General features: G+C 37.1%; 1 protein-coding gene across 6 annotated transcripts in view; it reads right to left on the minus strand.

Moving 5' to 3' along the window:
- Nucleotides 1-3,752: 3,752 nt before the first annotated feature.
- LOC136266808 (3'-5' exoribonuclease HELZ2-like) overlaps nucleotides 3,753-24,762 on the minus strand; it is a 48,078-nt gene continuing 27,068 nt past the window's right edge. The window contains exons 12-23 of one of the 6 annotated variants that reach the window (XM_066061827.1): nucleotides 24,641-24,729; nucleotides 24,436-24,588; nucleotides 23,949-24,101; nucleotides 14,378-14,478; nucleotides 14,197-14,327; nucleotides 14,041-14,147; nucleotides 13,826-13,989; nucleotides 4,969-5,094; nucleotides 4,693-4,914; nucleotides 4,443-4,638; nucleotides 4,206-4,385; nucleotides 3,753-3,977 (exon numbers count right to left, since the gene is read on the minus strand). In XM_066061827.1, coding sequence (XP_065917899.1) covers nucleotides 3,859-3,977; nucleotides 4,206-4,385; nucleotides 4,443-4,638; nucleotides 4,693-4,914; nucleotides 4,969-5,094; nucleotides 13,826-13,989; nucleotides 14,041-14,147; nucleotides 14,197-14,327; nucleotides 14,378-14,478; nucleotides 23,949-24,101; nucleotides 24,436-24,588; nucleotides 24,641-24,729 — 1,741 coding nt within the window. In that variant the 3' untranslated portion in view covers nucleotides 3,753-3,858. Of the gene's footprint in view, nucleotides 3,978-4,205; nucleotides 4,386-4,442; nucleotides 4,639-4,692; nucleotides 4,915-4,968; nucleotides 5,095-13,825; nucleotides 13,990-14,040; nucleotides 14,148-14,196; nucleotides 14,328-14,377; nucleotides 14,479-23,948; nucleotides 24,102-24,435; nucleotides 24,592-24,634; nucleotides 24,730-24,762 lie in introns of those variants that run through there. The other 5 variants (XM_066061826.1, XM_066061825.1, XM_066061824.1 and 2 more) reach the window with 5 other exon arrangements.

Raw genomic sequence — 24,762 nt, forward strand, 5'->3', positions numbered from 1 at the left:
ACAGCATGCACAGTTGGAGTAACTTCAGATGAACTTGTTTCAGATTGACATGTTTTCAATTGGGAATGCCTCGTTTTGTTTTGTTTGATTTTAACAGGGAGTCTCGGCATCAGGGTATCAGCTGTGCCCTGGGCAACCACCATACATTAATTATACATAGGTGTATACATAACAATGTTTTAAATAATCCAACAACTGAATGTGTTACAATATAATACTCTCAATAGCAGCTTGACACATTATATTGAAATACGTCAAGCGATTAGCCAATAAAATTAGTATTACACTTGTTTGTCAAGGTCCCTTGACAAAAATCTGTAATACTAATTTGATTGGCTAAAATAGTGTGGTGTGCTCCTATTAGAATTAAATGTCTGACTTGACAACTAGTGTTACCATAGTGATAGATGCCCCATGGCATAGCAACAATATGGTTGTTAGGGTAAACGTCATTTTGAGACCATAGTAACGGTTGCTAAGTGTGATTGGTCTATTGCAGTGGTTATTTTTGAATTTCTGTTGCCTAGCAACAGTTGCTATGGTTGTCAGATTAATTTGCAATAGGATGGATGGCTGTGGTATTCAGGATTAATAGTTCTCACATTGTAAACAGAAAGAAAATAGTGCTCGGTTTTGCCTCGTACTATTTTACTCCTTCCTGTTTACAATGCTCGCACTATTAATCCCAAATACGTATACCACAGCCATCCATCCTATTACATATACTAATAAGCTATTGAGATTTCACTTCAGGTGGGCAGATTGTTTCAGATGCATGGTCATGCCACGAGAAACCAGTAGAGTCAATCAATGAAAAATGTGAGTGGACTCTCTGTCTCTCTAGACTTTGAAATGACCACAATATACATGTGCCTGATGCAATAGCTTCATCACATTGAGCATAAGTGGTTTAAGGCAGTTGACTGAATAATTATATAGCTTGCCATGAACCGTACCAAGTTAAATATTGGCTAATATAAATCCCTAAGTATCATACGGTAATACCTGTTTCAGTGGAACACTGTCAAGTGACAGTTGAAATGTCCTCCCAAAGGTACATATGTATGAGGTATATCTACAAAGGTATGTTGTTGAGTCATCCCAATGAATATGCATGAGGATTTTGCAACACTCAGTTTCAACTTGTTAGCAATTAGCTATCCAAGTAAAAAGCTGTGTAACAGCTCTAATAATTTTACATAGATAATAGACATGTAGCTGATATGTTTGGACATATATATATAAATCTTCCAACATGATTTTCTTGTCTTATGCAGGCAAACCAACTTTCAGTTAAGTACATTACATCAATTACATAATAACTTGACTGAGTCTGCGAAAACAGGGCATGTAGGCACAAACTACTCCTTATCACACAACAAGTTGTATCTCAGTACTGGAATAGAATGTTTGACTTCTGTAACTTGTGTTATAAAGCCAACTAGTTTCTTAATGAGTGCTGAAACTTTTATGGCCATAGAATGATGGCAGCAAAAGTTATGTGTGGTGAAGGTTTGGAAAAGCAGGTAAATTTTGTGTGCCTGTTTTGAGGGCCCAGTCACATAATTATTATACTGTACATACATATCATTATTATTACTAGCACAGGTGGCTTTTACTATCAAAGACTTTGCCTTGGTTTGATGTATATTAGTCAGAGTCAATTAGGCAATGTCATAGATGAAAGTTTAGTACATTGCTAACCATTGGAACATGCTGACATCAACAGTTCATAGTAATTATGAGCTCTTGCTGACACGTTGGAAAGATTTACTTTGCACTACTTCTCTTCTATGCTGAGTTCCAAAAGATTTACTTCTCTTTATATAGTACATTGCTAACTTTAGGAAATACCTAACTGTTTAAAGTTTAGTTCCTCAACGTGATGGAACAATTTAATTTGAACAGCTCAACTTCTATATTTAGGCAGCTCAATTTTATTCATGACAAGGAGGCACAAAGGGTTGGTTAAACCCACGTAAATTGGTAATAGAATTAGGGTTTTTGTACAAAGTATGTGGATTTCATAACTCATCCATTCTTCACATTTTAGTTACATGTTTCTGACACCCTGCATTTTCACAGGCCCCTAGCTTTCCATCTACTGTTAGAATGTGTCAGTCTCCCAAATAAATTTTAGTGTGATGTCATTTCAGAAAAGGCTTATCATGTTACATCCTAAAACGTACAATACCCTATTGGCTGTGTATAATAGAGAGATACCTGACTCTTGGGCAAATAGTGACTTTTAAAGCCAGCTGATTGTTCATTATTTTATCTCAGTATTATTATTTGTACCTTTACCAGGTATTTTAGGGAGGCCGCAGGAACTTCAGAAGAAACAGACTCTTCAAAGTCAACCACCATAAATTATGACTTTCAATTGCAGTCTATGACATTAAACGTGTCAACAACCATGCTTCTGCTGGTGACATTCTTCAGCAATCGTCATTATGTTCTTACTCAAAAATAAAAATTATTGATTTAAAATGAAGTCAGTAGGGTTTCAGTGATAAAAAGCAGTGAAACAATTAAGAGATCTAGATGATGATAGCTTTGCCGGAGGGAAAATTCCTACCTACTTGGCATTGTAGCAATGTGGGAAATTCCTACTTGGCATTGTAGGAATGTGTAATGCCAAAGTAGGGATTTTCCATATTGCTACAATACAGATTTCCCTCATAGCTAACTACCATCATCTCGTTTCACTATAGCTACATTTTATTGCTGGAACCCTACTTCATTTTTAAATTAATAATTTTATTGCACTAGTTTATTAGGCCACTCCAATTGGTAATTATGTTTCTGGTCCACCGCCCGCATCCTTTTTTGGAGAACGTGAAATTTCAGAAATACATGGGTAAAATGCCTGCATCAGCTTTTTGAAAAATCTGGATTTCGGAAACAAATATTGGGCTGCAACAACTATGCTAAATCTAACTATCTAAGTGTCATGAATTGTATTTTATCAGTGAAAACCTGCAAGAAATGGGCAAAGTGCATAGTACGGATCGATATACTCTAATAGAACAGTCAGTAAATCAAAAAATACTCTAAATGAGCAGTCACTTCATTGTTGCTTTGTTGCTGAATTCCGCCCGCCCGCACCTGAAACTGATTTTCAAAGGACCAGAAACATAATTACCAATTGGAGTGGCCTTAAAGCACTAATTAGGTCTGACGGTATCTGCATGGTTGGTTAGTCTTGCTTGAGCTTTGCGTGTTCGGTGCCTCAGTAGCTAGCAAGTTGTACATTAGTATAGTTAGCATGCATGACAGACAGCACAAGTACAAACGTGTAGATGATGCGTGTGCTTAGCCGCCCACGTGTTCAATTACACGTAAATTATCGAATGAATGGCATGTGTGGCTTGGGACGAGACTATATAGCATGTGCTTTATATTATACATGCACACTGCCTATAATTATGGTCATATACATCCTTAAGTAGAGGAAGATGCTGAGATGCTGCAGACTGCTATTATCTATATAACTAACCCAATCACCATTCACATGTGTGACTAGCTCAGTCATTAAAACTAGCCCTTAATTTGACCACCTTTTTAACCCCATGCCAGTCTCAGTAGCCAACTAGCTATATTTGATAGTGGCAGTGCATGTAACAAAGTGCATGTGTACATATATAAACTAGTCAGTCATCCTCAATCCTAACTATCATGCAAGGAAAATTTGCATGACTAAAAAGTATCAACAACTTATTAATGTGTGTATTTATAGCTGTAACTATAACTATAGCTAAATGATGTGTAGATTGTGTACCATACAAAACTGTTTACAACCCGTAAATTGATAAAAGCAACACATACAGACTGACTATGATCACAGTAAACACAACTTTAGGTAGAGGAAGAAGTTGGCAAGGGAAACTCAGTGGGTTTCACAACACATCCTATTTCTTCATAGTGTTTCAGCAATCTATCCCAAGTTCCATCATATCTGAGAAGCATTCCATTTCCTATTGCAGAAATAAGATCTTGAATATGATGTGTACGTAGTTTGTGTAACACATGTAGTTACTGGAGTGTGGAACATAACATGATTCTTTGGTATCTACTCTGAAGGAGTATTTGTTACTTTGCAAGAGTATTATTTCAAATTAATATGTAATATGCATACTATTATAGACATTAATTTTGACTTGTGGTTACATGAACAGTTGGGTAATGTGGGAAGTAACACTCACCAACAATGACCAGTCCATGTTTGGCCCGTGTGATCGCTACACAAATTTGGTGACGATCAGTGATGAAGCCCAAATGGTCAGTAATCCACAGTCTATCTGGCTGCACAGCTGCTTTATTTTTAATGCTTCTGCAAGGCATTGATCGTACAGTAGAGAAAATCACAAAATCAAATTCACTTCCTGTAAAGGCAGCACATACATAAATGGCTAGAGACTAGAATATGCTTGTACTATCACCTTGGCTTTCATTGATAGTACCAACGGTGACCATCTTCTTCTCTAAATCTTTCAGAAGGTTTCGTTCCTTCTTTAATAAGTCTTGTACAAGATATTTCTGGGCTTTGTAAGGAGTTAATACAGCAATCTTCAAATCTTTATTTTTCTTTTTGATGCTCTGCAGTATAGCCTGCTTCAATGCCACTATAATTTCAACCTGTGAGTTACAAATAATATTACAAATGTGTGCACTTTAGTACAGCAACATTACAATTTTTTCAGCCTCAATTTTGTTGCTTTTTGACTCCTGATGAACTTTGTGGTCACTGCTTCCTTCTTTTTCCTTCCCTTCCACATCACAAAACACAACCGGACATTCTGGTCCATTTGGCCAAAATCCATCTATTGGACAAAATTGTTCTGCCACAGATCGATCTGTTCTGAGCTCTCCATCATAAAACTCTTCAGATGGAAACTCACAAATCACTTCATGCTATAATAAACAACATAGTGTAGTGTAACAGCCAGAAAACTGGGATGCTACTACCATTCTATATTGGATGGTTAACATATGCAATAGTGATGACTTCATCTCCTTCAACACTTCTGCATAACGCTCAAACAAGGAACGCCCCAATCCATTTTCTTTGGCAGCAAAGTAGTTGATTACTGGCTGCAGTGAAAACACATCGATAACAAAACATGATGGCTAATTGTTTACAATAATATGTCACATTGCAATAATAAGCTCTGTCAATAATCATATGGTATATGGTAGTACTGGGAATCTTGCCCATTAATATATATATATATATCAACTAAAAACCACCTTTATGACTGCTTCACAGCACTGGTTAACCATATTTAAACAAAAAATCCCTCAGAGCAATCCCAAACACTTTCAACAAGTTACTAATCTTACTATAATATTACGTGGAATTTTAAAAATTAACTGAATTTTCTACTGAACTAACTAATGCCTTAAACCCACATAACATAAGTAAACTACGGGTATTGCTACAAACTTGATTTCTTCACTGTTTGCTGTTTGTTTAGGCCTGAGATGTGCCCTTTTACTTATTGCAGCAGTTACAATGGGTGCATTATGGAGTTAACTTTGACCTCCTTTACGTCCCATTCCTCTCTCTAATACTGCATAGGAGTTATTCGTGGTTGGCGCATAATAGTAGAGTGACAAATTTTGCAAAAATCGGTCAGTTGGTAATAAAAGTACTAAATTTTCTGTGGAAGTCGAGTAAGGTATACTAAATGATTTGAGATACAGTGCCACATCAAGATCATTGCGAATTTTTGGAAACTTATAGACCAGCTGCAGGTTATAAAGTCATGTCTAGCTTCCAGGGAAACCATATAAGTGCATTCAAAATTGTCTTGCATACCATAAATTTATTTCAATATTATTACAAGTCTATTAAAAACTCTTTTAAAATGTGGTAAAATGAACTATTTTACTCTTCTAGAGGTGCCAATATATCAGCGTAAAAGTACAGGCACAATCTAATCTATGCAAAAACAGCCAAGCTATATAAATAAGATGCAGCTTTCAAAAAGCCTGGGTGAAAAAAGTTGAGGTGGCAGCCATGAAATAGCTGCAATGATGATAATAAATTTTAATAATGACTTGTGCATTACAAAAGTTTATTAATTATCATCAACATCATTTCATGACCACCACCTTTGATTTCACAACTTTTTTCACCCAGGTTTTTTGAAGGCCGCACCCTTTTATACAGCTTGACTGTTTTTGCATTTTCACGTTTTTTGTATATACTCCAAAGCCAACCATAAACTGACTTTGAGGTTTGCTTTTACACACAACATTGTTCTCAATACAGAAAATACTTACTGATCCGATGCCAAAGCCATACGATCTATGTTACCTAATATGTAGCTACTAATAATTGTTCTATAAGTTTGTGTTTGCTTGTTCAATTTATAAAGTTGTATTAGAGTGCCTATCAGAAATAGTGTTTTATATTCCTTCCAAGTTAGGTGTACATAATTGTACTATTTGTCTATTTCGATTTTGAAGTGACTGTTCTATTAGAGTATCTTAATTTTGCAGTTGCTCAATTTTTAACAAAGCAAGTCTTGCACCTTTTATGCTATAATACGACTTCCAGCTTGTTGTCACAAGTTTTACTAGCACAACACTTATGATGATGATTGGCGCAAGTAAGTCTTACACCCCCGTTCACACTACCTTCTAACCTGGGTAGAGCACGGCACAACAAGGAGAGGTGGGCTGGCACAGGTTGGCTCAGGTTAGGATACAGTGTGAACACATTCAGAGCTGGCCAACTCAGATTAACAATATAACTTGCTTCTGTTGGCCACACAGCGAGTATATTCTACGTTCTAAAATGTTCTTCAAAATGGCTACGACGTACCGTAGTCTAGTAGACTTTGTGACGATTACGCTCGAACGATGCATTAACATTCCTGACCCACTAGCTTAAACATGGCATCTATAACATTGTACAACATGCTTCTACGCTTCCTCACTGCAATTCTAGTGCCTTTTTTATTAAGCACCTAAATAATCAAAAGCTCGTGCGCTTGTCTTAGCTAATTATTATTCAGCGCTCGCACTATCAAACTTGTGTCAGACGCAGTAGTGTGAACAAGTGCCAACCTGAGTTCAATAACCCGAGTTGAAAACACTCTAGCTAACCCGGGATAGTGTGAACGGGGTGTTAATAGTAGTGTGCTATCCCGCCGATCTGTACCAAAATGGCTATATAATATGCTAGCATTTTTAAAAATTGTTAATTTAAAAATGAAGTAGGGATCTATGCAATAAAAGTAATGAAACAAGAGATAACAAGAGATGACAGCATAGTTCAGTGGGAAAGTCCCTACTTTGGCACACTATTCAGTGCTAAAGTAGGGACTTTCCCACCGAGCTATGCTGTAATACCATCATTTATCTCTTACTTTTTATTGCATACATCCATACTTTATTTTTTAAATTAACAATTTTTAAAAAATATTAGTTTGTTTAGTTTTTTGTTGTAGCACAGTTAGACTTGTGACTGTTGTATTAGAGTATCCCAAGTCAGACAAGGGGTGTGTAGCTAGCTAAACTTGTTTTCTGCTAAGTAAATAGTTAGATTGTGAAGAAGCGTGGTCTCCGTACCCTATTGCAATTAGTCAACCTGGGTGGTGTGGTCACAAACCTATCGCGAACTAGTCTGGCGGCACCTGCATGGCACCTGCATGGCACCAAACTAATTGCAAAAGGGATCCCAATCGGATATCTATCTAGTATACCTCTTATTAGTAGCGCCAGAACTGAATGAAGCGTTTCTGAAATAATTTTGTGGCATCTAAAATATGTTCCTGAAAGAAAGTGTTGATACGGAAAATTAACGCCTCAATATATATGGTTTCATTAGATGATGAAGACAAGCAGCCTGACTGGAGATAAAAGAAAAGACAAGGTGCAGAGGGCCTACACTCGTTGAAACCCCAAAAGGCACATCCCACCAGTGAGTTTGTTATTGTGGCGTAAAACGCACTGCTTTGTTTGGTCTCTAGGCTTGTGGACGTGGCTGTACAGCTCTGTGGAGTTGAATAAAGACCACTGCTGTGAATTTGCTTTCATTTTAGCCAGTTTTGAGACCTGAATGGCCCATAACTTGGCCTAATTCATCTCTATGCTTTCCTTTTCATTTTTTAAACAACCTCTTGCCCTCCTTCCGGGCCCCCACCTCCCTCCCCTTTTGCAGTTTACCTGATACAGTCAACCACAATTTAAAAACTATCTAAAATGGTGAGAAACTTGGTTGTTGGCTACTTGCTCTGGAAGGTAAGGAATTGCTGTAAAATGTGTGAAAATTTGGTACACATAGTTTTAACCATTGGCGAACTATAACACACTAAATACTTAAAACTGGCATTTCTTGATACTTTTAAATAGGCAATAAGACCAGTTTTCCCAGACTGGGTCACATATCAGCTAAGATTCAATAGAATACTAGAGAAGTTACAATGATATTGTACTTCAGAGTTTATTTGATTACTTTTGTAATACTCTAATAGAGTGCACAAGAGCACACATAGAATCTTCTAGAATAATCTAGATTTTCCATTGGTAGATCAATGAAATTATGGATTTTTACTATTGTGCAGACTTTAGCTAGACTTTACATTTATAAAGTAGAAATTAAGTGAGGTGATCAGCCATGACAGCAGTGGCTTAGTGGTTAAGGATTTGGGTGTTCAGTATGGAGGTCCCTGGTTTGAATGCTGGTAAGTTTTTTCAACATGTTTCATGCACCTTTTTACCCCGCAGTGACCTGTTCTATTAGACTATTTTTACCCCACAATTTACAGTTGTTTTCTTTTTGCCTTGTAATTCTATAGTTGTCAATGCAATTTCTTTTAAGCCACAAAAGATTTGGGCTATGATGGTTAACCTATACACAAACTGATTTGTAAGTCATTCCCATAAGTGGTTTACCCTGTAGACATGACAAGTCAGCCTTTTTATGCACATAATCATCTATAGCTGGATGACTATTAATCAACTTTGCACCAAACTTGGTACATGATCAAATGTACAAGAGCTCAAGAAAATTGAGTTATGCATTTCCATTTTACAAATAGCACAGTAGGGATATATAATAGTTGTATCATGTACCCAAGTGATTTTCCTGATATGTACACCCATGCTCTCGGGCAGTCAGGCCTGAGAGCATGGGTGTACATATCAGGCAAATCATGAGGGCACATGATACAACTGATATGTACCATGCCAATGCAGGCTACGAGCCTGTGGTAGGCAGGCAGGTAGGCAGGCAGGCAGGCAGGCAAGCAGGTAGACGAAAATTTGAGTTTCAGTGATTTTTAAAAAAATTCTGTATCCAGCCACCATTAAGTGTTTTCTTGTCTTTAATGCTGTATTATTTTGATGCTAGCTGAACTAATATTATTCTGTAAGGTGATTTTCATTGCATAAGGTGTTTCTAGGATGGTTTTTAAGGGTGGAATTTTAGGAGGCGTGCGTTATTTTTGGGAGATCCCTACTTACGTACATAGTACTACCATACTGTTATATATACAAGTACACGAAAAAATTTGGAATTTTCGACTAGAGTAGGAACCATAGCACATCGATAAAAAGTACTGAAACAAGTTGGAGTAGTCCATGATATTAAATCACCGTAAAACAATAAGAAGTGTTATATCCCTACTGTGCATTTCCGTTATGGTATCTTGAGCACAGTAAGGATATAACACTTCTTATTGTTTTACGGTGATTTAATATCATGGACTACTCCAACTTGTTTCAGTACTTTTTATCAATGTGCATGGTCCCTACTCTAGTTGAAAATTCCAAATTCTTTCGTGTACTTGTTTGTTAACTTTTTTTGTAAATAATTTTATTATGGCTAGTGAACCCACACATACCGCATCTTAAATAGCACCGCACGCCCCAGCTATATCAATTATCGTCTAAAAAGTGAAGTATCCATTACACTTCGTTGTCAGTTATGCTCAACCCGTTACACAGCATTTCAAATCAAGAACTGTTCGAAAAGCACCTCTACAATCCACGCATACCAAAAGAAAGAAATCGTGCCGCACACCCCAATTATATTAATTATTGTCTGAAAAGTGAAATATCCATTATGCTTCGCTGTAGGCTATGTTCAACCCATTACACAGCAGTACGAATCTACCTCTGCAATTAAAATAGCCACTATGAAAAATACGGATGATTTCCGTTACGAAGGGAAGCCATTACGTGCTACCGCCAAATCGACACCTTTCGCTGTCAGCAAAGATGAATGGGACACAAAGGAGGACACTGGTAAGTCCATGAAGAATGCATTGTACATACTGCGGTATGCCAAAAGGCACCTGTCGGGCTGAAGCGACGTCGAACAGTGAAAAATCAAGCCCGTAGCCTTAGCCATTATCAAATTACACTTGTCTGAAGGAATCAGTCAGTTACTTACTTAGTCAGTAGAAAATTCCGTGGAATAAAACTTTTTTTAAAATTCTGTAGCAACTTGTTGACAGTGTTTCGGGTCAATCTGAAAGCTTGCTTGGGCTTAGTTTTACCTAACCAATACTGCCTCATCATTGTCAGGGAAATTGAGGATGGTTTTTGGGTGATATTATTTTGTGGGCCACACCTACTCCTTTGTGGTCCCTACTACACAGTAACTATCGTACTGTATGATAATAGTTAGACATCAAAACACAGAGCTCTAAGGAACTTAGTAACCCAAAAGGCCCTGTGTTGTGGTGCCCAAGCAAAGCAAAGACGCTACTACAGGAACGTCACCTGACGGTTTTGTAGAAGCCTATGTTTCATTGTCTAACTTGTTTATACCACAGCTTGTTGCTGTACCTTCACAGCTGCTTGTGATGCAAGAACTGTAGCATTAATTAGTATATAGAAACAAGCCCAATACACCTCCCTGTATCTTATAATGGCACTTGCTATCCATCCCATGTGCTGCCAATGTTACAGGCGCATAATTGCTGTGTTTTGAGGCAGGGATCTATTGAGACATCTACAGGATTAGATACCTGTAAGTAGCCAATGAAATTAGTGTTTGATATCTACTACTTTGGTCAAAACAAGATAAAGCTTATCTTATGAGTACCCCATATCCTGCAATATTGTATCATCCATATTATTATAATGTGACATCATACAAGTAAATGCCATTATGGTGGAACCTCAGTTTTTTTCCAAACTTTCAAACTTGAAAAATGATTGCTCTATTAGAGTATTTGATTATCAGTGTGTTGTGTGGCCAAGAAGCCAGCATGCAACACCCGTGAGTATATTTACAGGAAGAAAATGTGATTTTAGCACCTCCGTAGCTTTGTGCTGCCTTTACGAAACAAGATGAATTTTTTTGTGGACTCCACATACCAAATTTGAGTGAAATCGCTTCAAGCGTTCCCAAGATATGCAACTTCGAAAATTGGCTTATTTTCTTCGTTTTTTTTCTTCTTTTTCTTCGTCTTTTCGTAAACTTACAAAAATTGCCATAAAATGCGAACTCCATATCCACTTGCCTCAAAATTTGGCACACAGAAGGGGAGTATAAAGGAACATCTTGGTACCAAGTTTAGCTGGAATACAATAAACAGGCAAAGAGTTATTAGCGATTATTCACTAAAAATAACACCAATATGTTGTCACGCCTACAGGGTAAACCGCTTACGGGAAGAAGCTAAAAATTGGTGGGTGAATAGATTAACTATTGAACCTCAAACTTTTTGTGGTTTGAAAGAAATCGAGCTAAAAATCACGAAGATACAATGAAAAAACTAACAGTGTATAAAAATTATGTAATCGAGATTAGCTAATAAAAAATGACTACTTGCCACGCCTACCAGAGAAACTGCTAAGAGTAATGCTTTGAAAATCGCTGTACGGATGGAGTAATCATCTTAGAAAGGTTCTTTAATGGTGTAGAAGAACCAGACTTAAAGCCACAGAGTTATAACACAAAATCCAACTTGGTGTAGCAAGTGCGAGATCGAGATACTCTAATAGAGCAGTCATCCTAATAGAGCAGTCACCCTGAAGAGAATTCAAGAGATCAACTAGAAACAAGTAACCTGTATAGAGATCAGCTACAAACAAGTCACCCTGTAGAGAGATCAGCTACAAACAAATCACCCTGTAGAGAGTTCAGCTGAAGAAGTTACCTTGTAGAGAGTTCAGCTACAAAGAAACCACCATGTAGAAAATTCAGCTGCAAACAAATCACCCTGTAGAGACTTCAGTTACATTTCAAGTCACCCAGTAGAGAGATCAGCTGCAAAGAAGTTATCTGTAGGAAATAATTGACATATATGTATTATATATATATAATTTGTACATTTACTGATAAAATCAGAAATATTTAAAGTATTTAAAATCTGCTTCATCTTTTCTTCTTCCTGTGGTAAAGAAACAAATATAGGCTAAAAAAGCCCCAAAGCCGGCCTATTTTGGGGTATACAAATGCAAAAAGAAGTGAAATATAATCCAAAACAGCCAAGCTGTAAAAAAGAGTGCGGCCCTCAAAAAGGCTATAATGAAAAAAGATGTGAAATCCAAGGTGGCGGTCAAGAAATGGCTGTGATGGTAGGTTAATGGTAAAAATTTTAATAACAACAATTCAGGTGAATTTGGTGCCGCTTGGTCTTAGCACAAAATTCACCTGAATTATCGTTATTAAAATTTTTACCATTAACCTACCATCACAGCCATTTCTTGGCTACCTTGGATTTCACATCTTTTTTCACCATAGCCTTTTTGAGGGCCACACTCTTTTTTTACAGCTTGGCTGTTTTGGATTAGATTATTATTACTAGGACCGGGTCACATACAACCAAGTACATACACCAACACAACAACCCCCTGGGGGGGTGAGGCTATGCATGCGACTAGGTGGTGAAGGCACAATCAAAACAATTATGATCTCAATATGTCACAATAGTGACAGATATAACACAATAGTGGCATTGTAACTAGAGGCCACCAGTAGCCAAGTGCCATTACATCATTGGTGTGGCAATGGCACAGTGATGTGTACGCATACAAACATATACAGGAGAGAACTATACATTATTACAGTATAATGCATTATTGGCAACATCACCAAAGATGAATATTATTCAGCTATGTAGCCAATATACAGCATAGTATCAACATCAACTAGAGGTCACCGGTAGCTAAATATGGTTCATCAGTGGTGTGGCAATGGCGCAGTGATGGGTACACACTATATGCATACACAACTAGCAAACCAGAAAAAAAAAGTACAAGTAAACAATACAAACAAATATACCACTATTAATCCTGTTATTGGGTCAGGCGTGGCCACCTTAATTAGCTACCTTCTTCACTGAGGACATCCACTGGCAGCTGGCATGGCAACTTGAGACTTAGTGTACCAGCTGGCAACACTTTCAAAAACAAAGTTCGCTTGTTTAAATAGGTATTTGAATCTGCCTGCTTTGTAGTGGGCATCACGTGCTAACTGTTTTCATTGGTGCTAAATAGAATCGTTGTACGGTTTCTATAACCTCCTCGAAAACACCCGCCCCTTTTTAAGATTGTTCCTTCATACAACATGGATTCTATTCCCAGTGAGTGCGAAGCCTTAGGCCATGTAGTTTTCTCAAACATTTATTTATTTATTCATCATTATTATTTATGACATAATTTTAACCACATTTCTTATTATTCTTAGTACTTGGTTGTATAATTATTATCATTATTAGCACTTTACAGTGACCAGCACTGAAGGTCTAACACACTGTTTTAAGGAGATTTCACATACAACTTCGAGAAGTTACGGACTTTTCAGGTATCTGAACACTAGTTGGACCCCAGGGGGTTCAGATAACTACAACTGTACTTGTAGTTGCTGGTGATCTCCAATGAGAGTCACATGATCTGCTAGTTGTATTGGGATCATGGCCTCAGGCTCTGTTGCCATGGCAGCCTCATCAATAATCAGATGTGTGGGTTTAATATTATCAACCACACGAACACTACTGGCTTCACTGCAGGTACAAAACACTGTTTAGATGAGAGAAGGGTAACATTAGCAGATTATAATGATCTGTTTACCAATCTGGTAATTTCCTTCACGTATAACTGTTGCCTCAGCTTCTTTGATAACTGCATAGAATTGTTTTCTTTCAAATGGAGATGGAAATTTATTTTCCTTTGAATACCTACAAGAAAGAATATTAGTTAAAGGTATTCTATTCAAACAAAAAAAACCTTTCAAATTTTCTTTCCAGTGCCAATATTCTTTCAGAGAATACGCAATCATCACAACGGATCTTCTTATGCAAGGCATACAGTTCATGAACCTCTCTACACTCTTGTTCAGACCTGGGCTTGCTTAATGCCTGCACATGGTACATACAGTAGTAGTTTGATAACTATAACATGTTGATACCTTGTTACTGTGTGGTCCATAATATGATTTAGTTTCAATACTTTTACTGTATATTCTCAATATACGAAGATCTTTAACATTCGGATGCTTCAAAAACATGTCTGTACATAACAAAAGAATATGTACATAATTGCACACACATATATAATACTCTAAGCATCAATTAAACACTACTATGGATATCAAAAGCTTATTAAAATCACCAAACCAGATCATACACCCTAATAGAACAGTGAAGAGATCAATCGATCAATTACTGTGAAGTCTAAGTCAGTTACTACTAAACCTCATAACCTTTGTCACACCATGTTTAGCACCCCTTCAGGAAAGTTATCACCTGTAATAAAAATGCCAGCCAAAACAGCATATAGCTGTAAAAAAAGTGCGCATCTACGTAAGTAAAGCAGAGTTAACTGTGACAAAAAGTAATGATACCATAGCGCGGCCATGTGTGAGGCATTTAAGTTGTAAATATTAATGGGATAATACAATATTATTGTTGAAGTGTAAATGAGAACTATGTGATGCTGCTGGTTTTCAAGTGTGTGAGCATCTTCATAGATGTCACTCAAATTTGATTCTCAATACAGCAATGTGTATAGATTCTCCGATAGCAATAAATAGTTTGAGTTTGGCCGCCTTCCTTTGTTTGTAGCATTGCCGTATACAGGAAAGGCAGCCAAATTCAAACTATTTATTGCTATCAGAGAATCTATACACATTGTTTTATTGAGAATCAAATTGGAGTGGCATTTATGAAGATGCTCACACACTTAAAAACTAGCAGCATTACATAGTTCTCATTAACACTTTAACAATAATATTGTATTATCTAATTAATATTTACAACTTGCATACCTCACACATGGACGCGCAATTTTTTTACAGCTATAAACTGTTTTGGATGGAATCTCAAGCTTTTTTGTTAGAATAATTATACTCTCACTGTTGAAAACAGTAAGTGGGTTTCCGTGGTTTTAACAGAAACCCCTTCTAAATTTAGATTACAGTAACAGAATATTAAAATACAACTGTAATTTTAGTGGCATGCAACTGCAGTCAACTAACATTCATTTTCAGGGGCGTCAGAGTAGGTCCGGCAGATCCAGCAATTGCCGGACCAATACTTGCCATAATAAGATCGATATACTCTAATAGAGCAGTCAGGTACTCTAATAGAACAGTAAGTTACTGAACTACACTATATAAAAACTATATAAAAGGCAATCTAAGGATACAGTACACCACTACAATCTGTGTGAAAGTTTTAGTTGCCTGACCAATCCAAGATTGCTTCCTACTCTCCTGATTTTAACTATTAAACCCTTAGTAATACTTTACCTTTCATCTCGTACTGCATTAAAACAATCAAGATACTCTAATACAGCAGTCACGAAACAGCTCTAGCACGGCAATCAAAGTTACAGCATAGTTACAACTTCTGCCTAGAATTGCACTGTGTAGTTAAATTGCTAGCTACTTACCGACTTTACAACATAAAAATACTGCACTTGTAGAAATGTGACTGTTCTATTAAAGTGATTGACTGCTCAATTAGAGTATCTCGATCTGCTCCAAGCTTTGACTAATTCAAGCAGAGAAGCCATGCCCCTGCCCATATCAGTATGAGTGTTTGTAAAATGGCAAGTATGGTAGAGAAACAGCGAGTAATTCAGTAAACAATAGAGCGGCATGTAATTATTATTATTAATTAGCCCTAATTAGCAATATCCTAATGTAAATTACAATTATATGATTGTAATCAAATTATTCTTAAAAGTATCAATGTCAATCTTGTCAATGTCAGGAATAGGCAGTTGATTCCATTGAATAATTGTTCGTGGTAAGAAAGAGTACTTGTAAACATTGATTCTTGTTTGTAGGTGAATAAGCTTATAAATACATACATAACTAGTATACATCTATGAATCACTCTGAAGTGTACCACTTTTTAAAATTGTATAACTTGCAGCTACTTTGCTCTATCTTCCACCAATATGAAGAGAAAAGAATAGCGTTTTGTAGGTTTCGTATTATTAGAATATACGGTAGCATGTGTAAGTAGCTGTCGTTAGAAATGACGTAAATTTGTATTAGCTACTATTGAGAAACCAGTAAACTGCCGTAATGATGTACTCCAAGTGTAGCAGTTTCTTTTTAATTGCTCATTTAATGGCTTCGCTGCATATTTCCTCTTATGATGGACAGGTCTATTGGTAAGAAGCAGCTGTTCTAACTGACTATAGAGATAGATTTTGGTGATGGATTTAGTGTGCGACAGCATGTGTGAGTGCTGGCAGCAAGGGGGCAAGTGTTACTAACCAATCTGTTAGAGCACCAAAGGCACTTATAAGCTACTGACATAGGTTATAGGATCACAGATGGGACATTTTCCAAGTTGGCTGTCAGCCCAAAGTGTAAGAATTTCCTTTTCGGTCCTTATAAGCTCCTGATGAAGAAAGTGATGAACTCATTATCCATAGGATATATTATTCAGCATATCCATTTCAGTTCTACTATACAGTAGCCAAGCATAAGACAAAAATAACACCATTCACTTCCACTATTCCAGTGGTTTAGTGCCATATATACCTGAGTAAATCAGCGAAGTAGGTGCAGTGGAACCTGTCTATGATGGTTACTTTTAGGCCAAAATTTAATAAGTAGGTAGATGCTTTAGCAAGGCACTGATTTAACCATATAGATGTCTCACAGGAGAATTTAATAGTTGGCCTTCTTAGAGAGGCAGCCTTCTGTACAAGTGGCCATCAAGGCAGGTCCACTGTGTAAGAAATGAAAGCCAAGCATTAGATATTTCATGTGTTGAAGGCATTCCAGGGCCTCTGGCAGTCTGAAATCTCACCACAGTTTACTCAGGCAGTGTTGTAGTCAGCAGCCATATCAGTATACTGCCTAGCAGTGACACTCATCGTGAGTATTTATGTCACAATCCATCTAAGTACAATCCCTGAATGTGTCATTTTGTGTACAGAGTAATCTGCCACAAGGTTGGCCATACCTGAGTAAGGTTTCAGTGTATATCATTAACCATTAATGTTGTTCACCATTGTTAACCGTATGTACTTACATGCATTTTTACTTTTTGTAACTGTTCTTCTTCAGGTTTACTGATGGGCACTATGCAGCTCTGTTGACTGGTCTGTGCATAATGTGGTGATGTGGAATACTAAAACGGTACGTAGCATTTCTTGTATGCACATGTTGCAATGTGTTGCAATGTGTCCACACATCTTAGAAAATAATAAATATAATTATATTCTCCTCTATTAATACATAGTTCCATTGTGCCACTGGGTTGGTGGCTGGATCACCTAAGACATTTGGGTCACATTTTGTCCTGGCTAAGTGGATCTTATCCACTGGCGGGATCAGATCACGTGTATAAATTACAGTGGAACTTGTCTATTGCTACCTTCACTCAATAAGCAAGTAGCAGTGTATAAATTCTCACTTTGGAATTGGCCTTTCGAGAGAGGTTGTCTTTTTATACTGGTGGCCATTAAGACAGGTTTCACTGCAACAACCTTGATTGTACTGATGGAGTGTACATACTAGAGATGCAACTATATCCTCCACTCAGTGTCGAGACTATGTATCGTTGTACTTAAATACTATACTGTTGCAACTCTAGTACACATTTATACCAAGAATGTGTGCTAACTGTTTAGACATACTGGAGCCACACCCACTCATCTGGATTCTACAAATGGAGTCATACCAACTCATTCTCAGTGCACTTACTCCCCTGACCATTGCTTATCTGTGCTTGGATGAATATGCCATCGTGTGAGACCTGTTACCATAGTAGAATCTGCTAGGCCACTGGAGAAGTGGAGACATTATTTTCATAACAGTTATATCACAATCATTATATTGTACAATTCTTACATTATCAGTGTGAAAACTGTTGGGTATTCATGTGTCATCTGTATGTTGTAACTACATGTGTACCCAAATAATTTTGTGTGGGGGTGCTATAAAATGCATGGTGACAAGTCTAAATAATTGGTGGTTTTGCATACTTTCTTTTAGGCTACATGCACTAATTAAATATTCACAGCCTGTTTCAACAACTGGTAACCACAGTTGTGCTCTGTGTAATTCTTTGAATTCTTTAAGCCATACCAAATTACGTGGGGGCGACTAAATTCAAATTTCTAACTAGTCATTCTCAAAAACATATGTAACAATCTCAGTGAAACTTTTATAAACACATTGCCCTACATACCAAACGAGTATTGCGGAAAACAACAATATGGGTTTTGTATTTGGCCTCTAGGTTGACTGAGGACAACTGAAACTTCATTTGATGCTGAAATTACGACTGTAGGGTAATGATGTATGGTGAAATTGATGATGTGAATCTTGAAGCGATTGAGCAAATATTGAAGCGATGGCAGAGCAATCAATGTTCGGAATGCACAAAGGAACCGCAAGGCATGCACTCGTGGTTACGTCTAACTGCATGCATGCAAAAAAAAAAACCTCTCCTTTGATCTTGGCAATCTCAATCTCGAAACAGTTGACATGGAATTATTTCACTATTTGTGTGGTAGTTACTAGTGACATGATGAATTTAAGTTTAGAGTTTCAGAGGGATAGCGTAAATGACGGGAGAGTTACAGGTAGGCCAAATTTGTACAACATTCATTCCTATAAAATCGTCATGTGTACTGGTCACATCATTTATTGTCTGCGGCATGCGTTTCTGCTTTACTGGCCATGTGACTCACTACTGTGTAGTGTTCTGCAATACAGTGCATTTTGTGTATCGCGTATCACCATCAACAAACTGTATACTTTATCACGATACTATAATAATAAAGTGGTCATGGCTAATTATGACTGGCATATTAGCTAAGGCCAGGCCAAGTTGATTCACAGTTTATCGTCCGGGATGTTTGAAAAAGTCATGCGGGCGGGAGGTCATTTTTCATATTTCATAATTTTTTAAACATGGAAAAACATTTAAAAAGTAGCTTCACACAGCTGCTAGCTACTTTAACAATAATTGCAAGCTTTTGTGATTACGTCACTGTTAATACTTAGCTACTCGTTTATGCAATCTCTCTTTAGAAATCCATTTATTGAAGGTTCTAACGAGTCCAGACTGGGGATAATCGTCACGTTTGTTGCACACACCATGTTTTAATATACAAAAATGAGTCTGGAAGCGTAAGCAGTGATTATCACGTGAGAAATAATGAATTATGAAATTATTGCTCTATTCCTAAAAACCCATGCGGGCGGTGACGATAAACTGTGAATTAACTTGGTCTGGCCTAATAGTTGTAACAATGTCCAATTTATCTGTACCTTAAAGAACCAACACTGATTCTATATTCACTGTGTATGCAATTTCTTTATTCAGTGAATGCTGCTAAACTACAGTAATAATTATGCTGATCATGATGTGACAAATAGCTAGTGTGTTCCTGGTATGATTTTTAGTATGGAAAACAGAGTTGCTGTTAAAAGTCAGAGTACAATATAACGGTCGGCCCTCGGCCATTTTCCGACCAAGTGATGCTGTTGATCGATCAATCCAGCCGTTGGTCGGCCATTTTTGCCGATCAAATTTTTTACAACTGTGATTCTTTATTATTAGTCTTTATAACATGTAATATTGTTATTGTCGTATCGTTACCTTTCCTTACCGAAGCTATTTAATCACTGCGTGAAGTCTCGATCCCGTCGAAGCATCGATTCGATGCGCATGCGTAAGCTAGAGCACTGCACCTCGTATTTATCCAAATTATCGATTGTGGGTTACTGTCGATGTTGTGAAGAAGCAATCACTATACTGACTACACGAGTGGCGCCTTCCAAGAGAAGAAATGAAAGTAATGTTTGCGAAGTGGAGGTACAATATTAAGTATAAGATGGCCATTTCGTGGTTATAATCTGTAGAGATGCAGTGACTGGAGAAAGTGGAATGAAAGTCACGTGATAAAAGTGTTCTGCACAAGGAAAGTTCGAGAGTAAGTTTTGATCTATTGCTATTGATTATGATTATGATGTGATTTGGGTTGAGGCTTAGAAGCCTGTATACCCATTCAATTACATACATACACATACATAAATTAGATGCAATAAACAAAAATTAACTATGAATATAATTATTACATTAACATAAATCTATAGTCATAAAAGTAATTATCTATTGCTGATTTAAATTATTTAATGAAGAATTGCCTACAATATCACTTGTAAGATTGTTCCAGTCATTAATTACTCTGGTACCAAAATAGTTGACCCGACATGAATGGTGGGCAGGGGGCTTAAGTAATTTATATGCATGACCTCTAGTTTGTGTATTGTGGGAGAAAGTAAAAAAGTTGGAGTGATCCAGATTGAAGTAATCATTCAACATCTTGAAAAGAAATATTAAGTCACCACGTCTGTGCCTGTACAAAAGAGATGGTAAATTCACTGATGTCGGTCGATCTATGTAAGACTTGTCTCTTAAAGATGGTACTAGATTTGTAGCAAGCCGTTGCACACCCTCAAGTTTACGTTGATCTAATACATAATGGGGTCCCCAAATTACATTTCCATATTCTAATATTGGTCGAATCATTGATTTGTACAATCGTGATAGTACAAATTCATTCAAACCAATAAAGCTTCTTTTCATACAAGCCAATATCCTGTTCGCTTTCATAGACACTTCAGAAGCGTGTTGGTGGAACTTTAAATTCGCATCAAATATAATACCCAAGTCCTTATGACAATTAACTGAGTCCAATGAGACACCATTAAGATAGTAGCCTCCAAAGCTGTGTGTGGCTCGATCAAAGTGAATCACTTTACATTTAGTAACATTGAACTTCAGTTGCCACGCATCACACCATTTGGCTAGATTATCTAAATCAGTTTGGAGTTGTACATGGTCTGCCAATGTAGAAATGGTTCGTATAAGCTTGGTATCATCTGCAAATAAAAACACATGACTTGAGATGGATTTCGGCATATCATTAACATAAATAAGGAAGAGAAGAGGCCCTAGAATTGATCCTTGTGGAACACCACTCTTCACATCTTGCCAACATGATTTTTCCCCATTTAAAACAACGCATTGTCTCCTATTGGATAGAAATCCATCAATCCATCTAAGAAGGTTGCCTGTAATTCCATAGTGTTCAATCTTATACAATAAATGTTTATGTGGTACACTATCAAAAGCTTTCTGCAGATCCATGTAAATAACATCAACAGGTACTCCACGATCAAGTGTTTTTGTTAAAATATCCATAACGTGAAGTAATTAGGTAGTGCACGAATGGCCCTCTAAAAAGCCAAACTGGTGGGATGTCAACAAGTTATTGGAGTTTAAATGTTCTAGTATATTAGTTTTAATAATGGATTCCATAACCTTAACTACTGTAGATGTAAGACTGACAGGTCTATAATTACATGCAAGATGTTTACTTCCTTTCTTATAAATAGGGGTAACAAAAGCAATTTTCCATTCCAATGGCAGAACACCAGACTGGAAAGACTTATTAAATAAAATGGACAGTGGAACTGATAGTTGGTCAGAAAATTCTTTGAATATACGTGGAGGCCAACCCTCTGGACCTGGAGATTTATCTGTTTTTAGCCTATTCAGTTCATCAAATACTAATGAAGCAGTTATTGTTATGTTTTCCAACTTTGGTACCGAAGCTCCTGGATCTAGGGCTGGAAAATTGGTTAAATTTTCATTAGTGAAAACACTTGCAAAATATGAATTCAATAATTCAGCCTTCTCTGGATCAGAAGTAGCTGCAGAACCATCAGGACGTTGGATACTATCAATACCAGATCTTGTTTTCATATTTGAGTTTACATAATGCCAAAAACTTGTAGTCATGGTCAGCTTTAGACAAGGTATAATTTTTCCACAATTTCCGCTTTAATTTCTTCATTCTGAATGCCTCAGGAGACATGTAAATATTTCTTTTCTTCCTTACTCCTGTTGTTAGTGGCACAAATTTATCAATAATATCTTGAAGTACTGTCTTGAAAAATCCCCATGCTTCTTGAGTATTCATAGGCTCCATGATGTCAGGCCAATCGATGGTATGAAATGCTGCACGCATACTGCCGAAGTCAGCTCTGTTAACATTGTATCTAGGGGTGTGGTTTGATTTGATGGTAGAATAGCAAGATAGGTGAAAACGAATGCGTACATGATCACTATTTCCCAAGCCTGGAAGATAATCAATGTGATTGATCATATCAGCTTCATTTGTAAACACGAGGTCAAGCAAACTGGGAGTAGTGCCTGGTCTAAAACGAGTTGGTTCTTGAATGTGCTGGAATAAAAAAAGATCTTGAATAGTGTCTATGAAGGATTCAACATAAGTATTCCTATTCACAAGAGAAACTTTAGCAATAGCTAGTTGATAATTCAATCTGTGCTGACTCAGCACCAAAGCATTTAGCCTAGCTAAGTCTACAAACTGGCTATACAATACATTGATTCATAGTTTTTTTGTAAAATATGTATGCAGCAACACAAATTTTGTACATGTATTACCAAGAGTACATAATAATAGAGTAGGTACTCTTGGTATTACTAATAAACAATTAATTCTCTGTAAAATGCATGTGCATAAAGTTCAGTGAAAAGTAGCTGAAAGTGGTCTCAGATTCAATCTCAGAGTGATCCTTTTTCAAAACTTTCGTGGGGGGGCATGCCCCCAGACCCCCCTAGAAGCTTGTGCTTCGCATTGCGGGGTGTGCTTCGCACACTAGGATAGTACACCTCTATCTTATGGCCATGCAATTTCAGAAATGGCCAATCAAGTTTACTTTTGATTGGCCATTCTGTCCGAGCAATAATTTCCCTTATATTGTACACTGAAAGTACATCTCTACCTGGATACCTGCCTCTATTACACCTAGCTACCACAAACGTTTTATTTTAATACATGCTCCCACAAAGGCTTGTCTGGATTTCTCTGCATTTTGGTGAGTTGTCAAGATGGCTAGTATATACAGCAGATGTTTACTGCTAGTTCTTTATACTTAAAGTGTAACAGCTACTGTTTTTAGAAGACCTGGGTAAGAATATTTTAGCCATAACACAGTAACAGCAGCACTTATAAACACGTATTTGTATGGCTTCTTGTAACGTTGCATTTTATAGCACAGGTAGGTTTTCTGTTCGAGTATTTAGATCACTGTTGCAGTAATAGAGCAATCACTACCTGTTCTACTAGAAAACTTCGATATATCAATATTTCCTAAGTACAGTATCATATCGTGATACTTATTTGCTGTATCGATATATTGCCGTATCGATATGTATTGCAGATCCCTACTACTGTGAGCCTTGATTATTGTCTCATGTAGCCTATATTCAGCTAAGCCTCTGCTATTTTTCTGCAAGGTATTTATCACTTAAAGAGCAGGCATTTTAAATCCCTAATGGATAACTATAATAATTTATACACAAAAAGGACTAGCTATGTGAGACTACAGATTTTTATAGCCACTTTTGACCACTAATCTGCTAAGTAAAAATGCAAAGTGCCACATCACAACATACAGGTGCACTCACCCAGTACAACGTCTACCGATTTGTTAGATGGTCCACAATACATCACACATCTTATCTTCTCATCTGGTGTAGATCGGGGATTGGATGTGAAACCAGAATTGGATCTGATGGATGCATAAGCAAGGTGAGCTCCAGTCACTGACTTTCCAGTTCCTACAAATTACAACAGCAATGCAGTAATGCTTGAGCAATTGTTAGTTTCCAGTATGTAATGTGTAGACAGATTGATATAACAGTATTCCTAGTGGACAACAACTGCAGCATTTCACTATTGAAAAGTATCACTGAGTGCACGTGTAATGTAGTTTGCTTTATTTCATGCAACAAGAATCACTTGATGTCTCTAGGAGAAATTTTGATCCTTGAATAGTTGAATTAATGGCAAGCACTAGACTCAGTAGTATAGTTGTACAAAAATATGGAAAATATCCATACATTTTACAGTGAAAAGAAGAAAGAAAAAGGAATTATGGTAGCATGCTATTACCAGGTGGACCCTGTATCAGCTGAAATTTGTTCCTCATTGCTATCTCCACTGATCTTGCTTGTACTTCGTTAAGTCGTTTTCGTTGTCTATCCGACCACAACTCATATACTAGTGGGTCCTGCCTGATCTGAGTGAGTTTTTGATCAGCACGAGCTGCTAAAACACATTAGTACACAATGTCCATGTATGTGGTACTTACAGATACCATTCCTTCTAGTCATATTTCCCAAAGCAATTTCTTTACACAGAAAATTCTTAGTTGTGCGCAGAGCAAGTAAGGACTTGTACATTCTCCTATAAGATCATTGCACAAATTATGTCTGTGGT

Source organism: Dysidea avara, chromosome 9 (genome assembly GCF_963678975.1).
Source record: "Dysidea avara chromosome 9, odDysAvar1.4, whole genome shotgun sequence".
NCBI lineage: Eukaryota > Metazoa > Porifera > Demospongiae > Dictyoceratida > Dysideidae > Dysidea > Dysidea avara.